The sequence below is a fragment of the Lutra lutra genome, chromosome 1 (genome assembly GCF_902655055.1).
Source record: "Lutra lutra chromosome 1, mLutLut1.2, whole genome shotgun sequence".
NCBI lineage: Eukaryota > Metazoa > Chordata > Mammalia > Carnivora > Mustelidae > Lutra > Lutra lutra.
In genome coordinates this window covers 211,670,716-211,682,560 of record NC_062278.1, presented here as the reverse complement: position 1 = coordinate 211,682,560, position 11,845 = coordinate 211,670,716, and the positions used below count along the sequence as shown (strand labels likewise).

Genomic DNA, 11,845 nt, shown 5'->3' with positions numbered 1-11,845 from the left:
CAGGCGCACACCGCTCCCAACTGCGGCGACCCTGCTGCACACCAACAAACGAACTAGAAGTGGGATGGGAAGAGCTTTATTAGGCCTAGCTTCCATCTTTGGCCACGCGGGTCCTGCCCGCCTGCGGCCCGGGTTACGGTGCGCCCCCGCCACCCTCCTCGTCGTCGTCGGCCTCCACGTCGAGGCCCGGGATACCGCGGATCTGGCGCTGAAGCGCCCCGCCCAGTAGGGGCACGGCCTCCTCCTCCTCCTCTTCTGGGGGCGGCGGTGGCGGTGGTGGGGACGCGGCCTCGGGCGCTGGCTCCGGGGGCACAGGGGGCTGCGCCGGCGCGCCATCTGCACCCTCGGCGCCCCCTGCCGCTTCGACCAGCGCTCCCTCGTCCAGGGCGCCGCCCTCGGCCTCCTCCTGTTCCTTCTCCTCCTCGGGGCTATCAGTGAACGGGTTTTCACCCTGTGGGGAAGGAGGCCAACACTGAAGCGAGGGAAGGACCCGTGGGGGCCAGGTGCCAGGGGCCGGCGCGCCTCACCTTCAGGTAGCGTTCCAGCTTCTTGCTGATGATTTTGTTGTTGAGGATGCTGCGGGCCACCATGAGCGAGGACTTCTTGGACTGCTCCATCATGAGCTGCAGGCAAGGCAGGTAGGGCTGGAGAGGCTGCTCTGGGCGCCAGAAAGCCCCCCTACCCCACCCCACCAGATCTGCAGAGTCCTCCCAAACCCCTTTGCCCCCAGCTCAGGACAGCCAAGCACTCTAACCACATGGTGAAATCAGTGTACAAGTGTACCTTGGGTACAAGCGTAGGGCCACTCTACAAGCACGGAGCCAAGACCTGATCTGATCTTTGCTCGAATGCTCCATTCTTCCACACCATACGTACTGTATGTAATTGATTAAAGACATAGGTCTTTATGGCTGTACAGCAGAAATCTGATGTGCTTACATAAAAACTACAAACAGTGAACAAATTAGGAAGCCTATGAAAAGCCAGAGGTGCAACCCATAACAACAAGCCAACTGCCCATATGTAAGGAACTTTTTAAGATTAACAGGGAGGATATAAGAACAGGAATACAAATGTCAAACAGTACATTTAAATGATATACCTCCTTTTAGCCCACTGAAGAGAGACCCTTCTACCCTGAGGGTGATAGGGTCAACTGTTTACTTACTTTCTGGAAAGCAGTTTGATAAAATGTATCAAAAGCAGAAGCTTGTCTCAAAAATTTGTCTCAGTAATTCTTTACAAGACTCTATTCTAAGTTTAAGACTTGGAAACATTCATGCACATAGTTGCAGTAGTGAAAAACTGGAAAGCACCTAAAAGTTCTGTGCAGTAGTTAAAACATTCTAAAGAACCCCATGCAGTCCTTAAAACAGGGCTCATCTCTGGGGCCTCTGGATAACTAAATTGGTTAAACCACTGACTACAGCTCAAGTCATGAGCCCATGATCCTAGGATTAAGCCCCACATGGGACTTTGCACTCAGCAGGGAGTCTCCCTCTGCCCTTCCCCACTGCTTTTGTACCCTGTCTTCTTCAAGTAAAAAAAAAAAAAAAAGAAAAAGAAAAGGCTCATCTCCTGTGTGGTGAGAAAGGTCTGTGATGGGCCAGTGTGTATAGTATGCCAGGGCATTTTTGTCTGGAAGGATTTATACCAAAACGCTAAGTGGTTTCCTCAGTAGTGTAAGTACAGGCAAATCTCACTTTTATCATTATGAAGATAATGTATGTGTAAAGCCATAAGCTGAAAGAAGATAAAAGCTATTTCTGTTGGCATGGGGAGCCCACCCCCAGGAGTCCTACTGCTGCACCCCAGCCAACTCTTACATCATCCTCTCACTTGCTGTTTCTATTTCCTTTTCCCACCTTCACCTTTTTTTCTTTATTCATTTTCTCTACTATTTGGGGAAAATATGGATAGTCCTCATGCATGCTCAAAATGAAACAAGTTAAAGATGTACAATTAGGATGCGAAGTCAGACCATTTCCTCTGCAACTCCTTACTTGCCAACACATGATCCTCCTCCCTGTAGGCACGGAGATGTACACATAGCTCCCAAGGGAAGCCCATTTACATGGTGTCCAGATTTTGCTACAAGAACCAAACACCACCAGAATAAACTTAAATACTTCCATATTGGTGCTACCCAACAGGTTCCCCATAGTGTGCTGCCTCAGTCCTCTACAAAAAGTTGTATTAAGCTATAGTAAGTTGGGCTTCCTCCGCCTGTACTAAAACAATATACTTATCCCTTTATCTCCTAAGCAGCATCAGATGTTAGCCCTGTTGAATACTTATGTGGTTGAAGGAAAGAAAAAAGGATGAGGCCTCTGGCATTTCCCTGTCCACCAGTGAATGTGAGTGATCTGACAGACACACGGGGCCCCTTGCCCAGCATTCTAGAAGGTCATCTTCTCCACGACTTCTGGGTTTCCTGGCTTGCTCAGGAAGGCTTTGTGTAATCCAGGTAAGATTCTAAATTTTGCTCTTTTATTTTCCACATTATTTCTGGAATTTAATATATGGTAGTAGGTTAGGGGTCCAGCTTTTTTCCCCAGAAACTAATGAGATAAACAATTGTTTCTCCATTAAATTGACATACAGGTCTGTAATAATCCCTTCTCCACAAATCTTAAATCCAGAGGAAGAGTTTTCTCCTAAGCTCCATTGTGTGTGTGTGTGTGTGTGTGTGTGTGTGTGTGTGTGTGAGATTTATGATTTTATTTACTTATTGGCACAAGCAGGGGGAGCGGTAGGCAGAGGAAGAAGCATCCTCCCCACTGAGCAAGGAGCATGATGTGGGGACTCTATCCCAAGATCTTGGGATTATGACCTGAGCCGAAGGCAGATGCTTAACCAACTGAGCCACCCAGGCATCCCTCCATTGTATTTTTATACCATCTTTATTTTTTATTTTTTTTTTTTAAGATTTTATTTATTTATTTGACAGAGAGAAATCACAAGCAAGCAGAGAGGCAGGCAGAGAGAGAGGAGGAAGCAGGCTCCCCGCTGAGCAGAAAGCCCGACGTGGGGCTCGAACCCAGGACCTGGGATCATGACCCGAGCCGAAGGCAGCGGCTTAACCCACTGAGCCACCCAGGCGCCCCTATACCATCTTTATTTATCCCACTTCTATAAGTCATTTGAGGCATTACTGATGGTTCAACTACAAGTCACTCTCCCAGGTGCCACTAGGGATGTTAGTGATCATTACCACGTAGCTGTTTGGAAATCCAAAAACTAATTTGAAAATATCTGGCCCTTGAGTTTCAGAGAAGGAACATGTACTGACTTTGACAATTACTAAGTTCCAAAACATACCAGCATCTTTTTTTTTTTTTTTTAAGATTTTATTTATTTATTTGACAGAGAGAGATCACAAGTAGATGGATAGGCAGGCAGAGAGAGAGAGAGAGAGAGGGAAGCAGGCTCCCTGTTGAGCAGAGAGCCCGATGCGGGCCTCGATCCCAGGACCCTGAGATCATGACCTGAGCCGAAGGCAGCGGCTTAACCCACTGAGCCACCCAGGCGCCCCCAGCATCTTTCATTAGACTCTATTCTGGTTCCACCGCTTTATTACTATGCCAATATCACATTTTAATTGTAGTGGCTTTAAAAAAGTTCTATTTGCTGGGGCGCCTGAGTGGCTCAGTGGGTTAAGCCTCTGCCTTCAGCTCGGGTCATGATCTCAGGGTCCTGGGATCCAGCCCCGCATCGGGCTCTCTGCTCAGCAGGGAGCCTGCTTCTCCCCTCTCTCTGCCTGCCTCTATGCCTACTTGTGATCTCTCTCTGTCAAATAAATAAAAGAATAAAATCTTAAAAAAAGTTGTATTTGCTAAACCAACTCCCTGAACTCAATTACCACCCTTTCTATAATTTTCTTGACTATTGTTAGACTTAATTCTACAACATAAACTTTAAAACAATTTCATTGAGTTCCCCTCCCCAGAGTATGACTGGAATCCCGTGAACTGTACACATTAATGCGGGGAGATGTACATGTTTATTCTGTTCTGTTGTTAAGTCTCTTAAGAAGAACGCCATATATTCCTCTATTCAGTTGAATTTTTATTTCCTATCCTTGGCATTTAAGATCCCATATCTATCTTCTTAAATCTATATTCCTAGTTGTGTTATATACTTTGGGGTTACTGTGAATAGATTTTTCACCCCCCCCGCTTTTTTTTTTAAAGATTTTATTTATTTATTTGACAGAGAGAGATCACAAGCAGGCAGAGAGGCAGGCAGAGAGACAGGCAGAGAGACAGGAGGAAGCAGGCTCCCTGCTGAGCAGAGAGCCCGATGCGGGACTCGATCCCAGGACTCTGAGATCATGACCTGAGCCGAAGGCAGCGGCTTAACCCGCTGAGCCACCCAGGCGCCCCTTCACCCCCCTTTTTAAAAAGATTTTTCTTTATTTATCTGACAGAGATCACAAGTAGGCAGAGAGGCAGGCAGAGAGAGAGGGGGAAGCAGGCTCCCCGCCATGCAGAGAGTCCAATGCGGGACTGGATCCCAGGACCCCGACATTATGACCCGAGCCGAAGGCAGAGGCTCAACCCACTGAGCCACCCAGGCACCCCAATTTTTCCCCCATTTTCATTTCTAACTGGGTATTACCAGAATGGAGAAAGGCTGTTTCTTTCTGGATATTATCTTGAATTCCATCCCTTTATCACATTCTATTAATTCTAAGGCCATTCTGTTGGAATCATTCAGCTTTTCTAAGAATATAATCACATTATCTGCATATAAAGTTTTCATTTCCAGCATTTCACACTGATACTGTTGCTAATTTGTTACTCAACCATCCTTGTATTCCAGAAACATACTAAATTACAGTGTAGTACATGGGGCGCCTGGGTGGCTCAGTAGTTAGGCTTCTGCCTTTGGCTCAGGTCATCATCCCAGGGGTCCCAGGATTGAGCCCTGCATCGGGCTCCCCACTTGGTGGGAAGGAAGTCTGCTTCTTCCTCCCCTACTTCCCCTGCTTGTGTTCCTTCTCTCACTGTGTCTCTCTCTGTCAAATAAATAAAACCTTAAAAAAAAATGTAGTATACACTTGAATCTCTACTATATTGGTAATTACTAATATTATACTCAACACTTTATTCTTTAACCTACAGTTTCATCTTGCCATTATCCTTATCAGATTTTTGGAATTAAGCTTTAAAAAATCTTCCTAAAAATACATCAGAGGGTACACTTCCAACATTACAACTTAATAAGCTATGTGAACCTTCTCCGTAGTAAAACTGATGAAGACTATAGAACAACACAACCCTTTAAAGTCAAGGGAAAAGGTCCTAAGGACATACAGCAAATGAAGAAATACTGAGTAAGGAAAAGTTACCAAGCTCAGGTTTTACCTAGAGACAGGCCTTAAAACAGTGAGCTCCCAATTCTCTTTCCAAAGGAACTTACCTTTTTTTTTTTTTTTTTAAGGATTTTATTTATTTGACAGAGAGACACAGCAAGAGAGGGAACACAAGCAGGGGGAATGGGAGAGGGAGAAGCAGGCATCCCGCTGAGCAGGGAGCCTGATGCGGGGTTTGATCCCAGGACCCTGGGATCATGACCTGAGCAGAAGGCAGAAGCTTAACAACTGAGCCACCCAGGCACCCCCCAAAGGAACTTACTTTATTCATAAGTGTGTTAGGAAGTTTAAGACAGAGGGCTCTCTCAAAACAGTGGAGGGTGTGGGGAAAAGCAATTCAAAGGAGACCAGCAGATTGGATACTAATATAAGCTAAATCATCAGCTTCCCCCCATTACCAGAGAGAACCAACAAAACAGCTAAGAAGAGCCTACAGGGGGGCCTACAGGGTGGAAGAATTAGAAAATCTATAGATTGGTAGAGAAAGGATCTGAAAAAGAGAGAAAAAAGAAAGAAAAATATTGTCAAGAACAAGAAGCAGAAAAAAATTTATGAAGAAAAAATGCAGGGGTGCCTGGGTGGCTCGGTCGTTAAGTGTCTGCCTTCAGCTCAGGTCATGATCCCAGGGTACTAGAATCGAGCCCCACATTGGGCTCCCTGCTCAGTGGAAAGCCTGCTTTTCCCTCTTCCACTCTCCCTGCTTGTGTTCTCTCGCTGTATCTCTCTGTCAAATAAAATCTTAAAAAAAAAAAAAAAGAAAGAAAAGAAAAAATGCATGCAAACTTGGTAAATCTGGTGAAAAACAAGACATCCAAGAAGCTCAACAAACTCCAAGTAGAATAAATACAAAGAGATCCACAAAAAGATATAATAAAAGTGCTGAAAGCTGAAGACAAGGAAAAAGTGTTGACAGCAAAAGAAAAATGAATCATCACTTAAGGGAATCCCAATAAGGTTAAAGGTTGGCTTCTCATGAGAAACAAGGCTAGAAAGCAGCAAAAAGAACATATTTAAAATGTTCTAAGAAAAAAGTGTCAAACGAGACTCCTATGCCTAGTCAAGCTATCTTTCAAAAAATGAAGGTGAATGGGGCGCCTGGGTGGCTCAGTGGGTTGAAGCCTCTGCCTTCGGCTCAGGTCATGATCCCAGGGTCCTGGGATTGAGCCCCACATGGGGCTCTCCGCTCAGCAGGGAGCCTGCTTCCCCTTCTCTCTCTGCCTGCCTCTCTGCCTACCTGTGATCTCGGTCTTGTCAAATAAACAAACAAAATCTTTAAAAAAAAAAAAAAAAAAAAGAAGGTGAAATAGACATTCCACAATCAAGAATACCTGAGTCTGCTGCCATTAGACCTTGTAAGAAATACTAAAGGAAGTTCTCCATGCTGAAAGCAAGTGACCCCAGACAGTAATGCGAATCCATGTGAAAGACCAACAAAAACAGACACTATAAACGTGTAATTCTTTGCCTGTCTTCTCAACTGACTGAAAACTAGTTGTATAAAGCAACACACACACACACACACACACACACATTTGTATTGTTTGATCTATTAGCATATAGAAACATGTTTGCCAATAACGGCACAAAGAAGGAGGGGGGACTAAAGCTGTACTGGACTAATAAGGAAGTGACTACAGATGGTAACTTAAATCCACAGGAAAAACTCAGATGGAGAGAACCAAAAGTAAAAAATAAGAAGGCTAATATAACAAAAACTAGAAATATATAGAATATGTATAAAAATATATATAAAATATATAAAAAACTAGAAATATATATAATATAAATATATGATATATAATTGCTTCCCTTTCGTCTGTCAGCTTCCTTAAAAGACATAAAATTATATAAAGTAGTCATGGTACTGTATTACACTATTGGCTTTGTGTTGTTAGGATTATAACATATGTGGATAAAATACTATGTTCAACAGTAACACAACAACCGCCTCTATAGAGAGAGCTATACATGAGTAATTCAGTTCCACTGAAATTAAGATATACTATATGAAAAAGATTCTGAGAAGTTAGTATGTATAAGGTAAGGCCTAGAGAAACTACTCAGAAAAGATGTCCCCCCCAAAATGTAGCACACACACAAAAATCATTAAGGAAATCAAAATATTACACTAAAAAAACAAAAAAACAAAAACCAGTAAAGGGGGAATAGAACAAGAGATGTAAATCTGATCATCTCAGTAATAACATTAAATCTGAATGGATTAAGCAAACTAATCAAAAGATAGTCAAACTGGATTAAAAAAAAAGATGGCTCAAAAGATCCAAATTAAAAGAGCTAAAGCTTATGAGAAACACAAGGATAAATCTTTGTGACCCTGGATTTAACAATGGACTCTTGGCCATGATAGCCCAAGCACAAGCCAACAAAATAAACTGGTCTTTATCAAAATGGAACTTTTGTGCTGCAGACACATCAAGAAGGTGACAAATCAACCTACAAACTGGGAGAAAATGTTTGTAAACTGTAGGTCTGATAAAGGATTTGCATCTAGAATATATAAAGAACTCTTTTTTCTTTTTTTTTTAAGATTTTATTTACTTATTTGATAGAGACACAGTGAGAGAGGGAACACAAGCAGGGGGAGTGGGAGAGAGAGAAGCAGGCTTCCAACTCAGCCCGATGTGGGGCTCGATCCCAGGACCCTGGCTGGGATCATGACCTGAGCTGAAGGCAGATGCCTAGCAACTGAGCCACCCAGGTGTCCCCAAGAACTCTTTTTCTAAAGATCTCATTTATTTATTTGTTTTAGAAATAGCAGGAATGTGAGTGGGGGGAAGGGGGAGAGGGAGAAAATCTCAAGCCAACTGGAACTGAGGGCAGAGCCCAACATGGGGTTTGATCTCATGGCTCTGAGATCATGACCTGCTCTGAAACCAGACCAGGAGTCAGACAACCAACTGAGCTATCCAGGCACCCCTAGAATATATTAAAAACTCTGTAACTCAAGAAGACCATACAACTAAGAAACAAACACAAGATCTGAATAGACATTCTCCAACTCCAAGGACACAGACAAATGGCTAACAAACCCATTAAAAGATGCTCAACATCACTGTCATTAGGGATATCCAAATAAAAAATAGGGGTTCCTGGGTTGCTCAGTTGGTTGAGCATCTGCCTTCAGCTTGGGTTGTGATCCCAGCGTCCTGGGATCAAGCCCCACATCGGGCTTCCTGCTCTACAGGAAGTCTGCTTCCTCTGCTCCTCCCTACCACTCATTCTCTCTCTAAGATCTTTAAATAAATAAATAAGTAAATAAATAAACAGTAGACAGCACTTCACACCCACTAGGAAGGCTAGAATCAGAAAGTCATATATCAGCGCTAGAGAAGTATGGAGAAACCAGAACCCGCACACTATTGCTGATGGGAATATAAAACATGATGGGATATAAAATGGTGCAGCCACTCTGGAAAACATCCTGCTATTCCTGAAGAAGTTAAGGAGAGTGACTACTGGATTCATACATTCCACTCCTAGATACATACCCAAGAGAAAAACATATGCCCACACAAAAACTTGTACACACATGTTCAAATACTTGTAATAGCGTTATAGCCAAAAGGTGAAAACAGCCCAAATGCCCAAATTAATGAACTGATAGACCAAATATGGTATATCCATGCAAGAGAATAGGATTAGGCCATAAGGAATGACGTTCGGACACATGCTACCTGGATATACCCTGAAAACACGTTGAATGGAAGAAGCTGATCACAGAAGACCACGTATTACATGACTCCATTTACGTGAAATGCCCAGAATAAGCAAATATACAGAGACACAGTATTTCAGTGGTTGTCTAAGGCTGGGGAAACATGGTGGGGGCATTAGGGAGTGAGAGTGAAAGGACAGGAGTTTTTTTCTGAAGTGATAAAAATGTTCTGTAATTGTGCTGATGGCTGCACAACTGTAATATACTAAAAACTACTGCACTGTATAGCTTAAATGGGTGAACTGTATGCTAGATGAATTATATTTCAATAAAGCTGTGACCTAAAATAATAATAATTAGAAGTTTTTCATTCATTTCTATAGTCTGGAATCTCTAAAAGTACAGTATTTAAATTGTACTCAAATCTCTAACTCAACCACCTCTGGTGCTTTCTAATTTCTAAGTTATCTTCTGTCTTTCCTCACCCTTCTGTACCCCTCTATTAGCAGCTATGGCTTTTTTGTTTTTTCCCCCAAACTTCTAGGATCAATGTGAGTTTATGTTTTACTGGCAATCCCTCATTTCACCTAGATTTTCCACATTTTAATATCATGCACTGCGGTCTGCTCTCTTCTTACCGCCTTATCAGATCCTAGTTCCAGAACCTGGTGTTGGCAAGATCCACACATGATCTCCTCCACCACCTCCCCCATCCCATTGTTGAGAATCAGTGCAGCAAGAAAGACCAGCGATGAATCAGATGGCTGTGGAAAAAGGCTGAGCAGTGCTATTTCCTATGCTCCCCCTGGCTGCCATCATCTGCACATAAATCCCCTCCGCCTCCTCCAGGGTGGTGGCAGTCAAGCCTCCAGGGGTCCCGACCTGGTCCTGGTCCTGAGTTCTCTCCCTACTGCATAGCCCCCTGCCGCCCCCCTCCCCCCACCCCAAGCGGACCTCTGACAGCCACCTTCAGCCCAGCAGGACAGCCCCTCAATCAAAAAACACCTCCTCTGGCTTATGTGCTAGGCATTGAGGATACATTGGCAAAAAGACTGAATTTGTTCACCTTCTTGCTAGACTGACTCCTTTCCCTGTACCATATCCCTACCCCCTTATCTTAGCAGCAGCTCTGTCCATCTAGTTACCCAAGCCAGAAGCCCGAGACATCCCAGATGGTCACTTCCTTAAATAGCCCTTTTGTCCAGCCTTTCTCATCACTCCCAAAGTGGAGGCAGTCCTGTAGCTTGGTAGTGCCGCAGTTCCTCGTGTGCCCCCCAGATCTCCCTCCACACCAGGTGCTGCAGCAACTCTAATCCTGTTAATGCCCGACTTAAAAACTGCCTACAGGAGAGAGCCACGGCCCTCAGCCCAGCCCTCATGAACCCCTCCGCTAGCAAGATGCACACTGTACACTTCCTCTTGGGTTTCTGAACCTATTCTGGCTGGTGGCCCCTATGCACACGGAGGTCCCCATATCCCACAGCCTTAAGGGTCCAGCTCTAATGCCACCTGGCAGTGTCCCCATTTCCCTCCCTTCTCCCTGTAGCTGCACTGATTGCACTACCAGAAATGTCTCCATCTTCCTGCCCCGCCACATCTCCTGCAGTGCCTCATGGGCAAGCAGAGGTTATAACCCCAGCACCGCCCCCAAGTCAACGCACAGGATGGCGGTAGGGCACTGGTGGCCACTCACCCTGCGGTTGCGGTTGTGATCCATGGTCTTGAGGTGCTTCTGAATGATCCCAAACTGCATGGGAATGAAGAGGTCACAGGCTGCACAGTGCGCTGCCTCTACTTTCTTCACAAAATGCTCCATGGCAATTTCTGCAGGGAGGAGAAGGAGAGTCACCACTGGTTCCAGGTGCCTAAGACAGACCCAGCAGTTTAGGGAAAACACCAGACCAGCTCCTCACTTTGCCCTGCCATTTCCATGTGGGCCTGAGGCTGTTCTCACTGACCCTCCCTGGGGGAACAGAGGGGTATCGTGACCCCACTCTGAGAACCAGAGAAGGGCAGGCTGAGTCTCTGCCTGGTTGGAGTGGGATGGAACCTCCTCACCTTGGGTAAGATCCTGGTCTCTGTAGATCTGCTGAATCAGACCATCAAGGTCCTCCACGGTTTTCCGGAGTTCCTCTGTCTTCTTGGTTTTATTGGCAACATACTCCTGTCAAAGATACCGAGGAGATACCAAGGTTTGTGCAGGCTGCTCTGTGTTCCAAGGGGTCTGAGAAGCTGCTGCTCCAAGGCTCACCTGCAGAAAGTCAGCTGTCTGCTTGGGGAGCTTGGTGCCTACGTATTTAAAGTGCTCCTTGTGGAACTTGCTATCGAGGTGGCTGGCCATCTCCTCCTCGTAGAAGGTCCGGTATTTGCAGAGAGAGCACACAAACTGGATCCTGCCACAGGAAAGAAACAAGGGGCTGAGGCCTCAAGGGTCCCAGGGAGCAGTGCTGCCGCCTCACCCAACCCAGCTGCGAGCCCTGAAACAGGCCTTGCTCATGGGCCTCTGAAGGGCGGTCCCAGCAGGGGGACAAGCTGGGACCAGTAGGGTCGGGAGTAGAAAGGGACAGAAAGTCTGCAGACTGCAGTTACTGCAACGTGGGGGGCAGGGGTAGAGCTCTTCCTTCCCAGACAGGAGGCTGAAACCCGAGGCAGCAGCTGCTGCAACAGGCCAGGAGTCGCTGGAAGGCTGCCGGTGGGCCTCTCTACCAAGGCTGGGCACGAGCGTGTGCACTTGGCCCAGCTGGGGACCGGAAGGAAGGATGCCCTGGCGTGAGCCAGGTGGCCCTGAGGTG

General features: G+C 45.5%; 1 protein-coding gene across 3 annotated transcripts in view; it reads right to left on the bottom strand.

Moving 5' to 3' along the window:
• Positions 1-59: 59 nt before the first annotated feature.
• The window catches only part of AKAP8L (A-kinase anchoring protein 8 like), a 28,057-nt gene continuing 16,271 nt past the window's right edge, over positions 60-11,845 (bottom strand). For all 3 annotated transcript variants that reach the window (XM_047699337.1, XM_047699345.1, XM_047699354.1), the window contains 5 exons: positions 11,305-11,446; positions 11,112-11,217; positions 10,747-10,877; positions 528-623; positions 60-451 (listed from right to left, as the gene is read on the bottom strand). In XM_047699337.1, the coding sequence (XP_047555293.1) occupies positions 134-451; positions 528-623; positions 10,747-10,877; positions 11,112-11,217; positions 11,305-11,446 (793 nt within the window). In that variant the 3' untranslated portion in view covers positions 60-133. The remainder of the gene's footprint in view (positions 452-527; positions 624-10,746; positions 10,878-11,111; positions 11,218-11,304; positions 11,447-11,845) is intronic.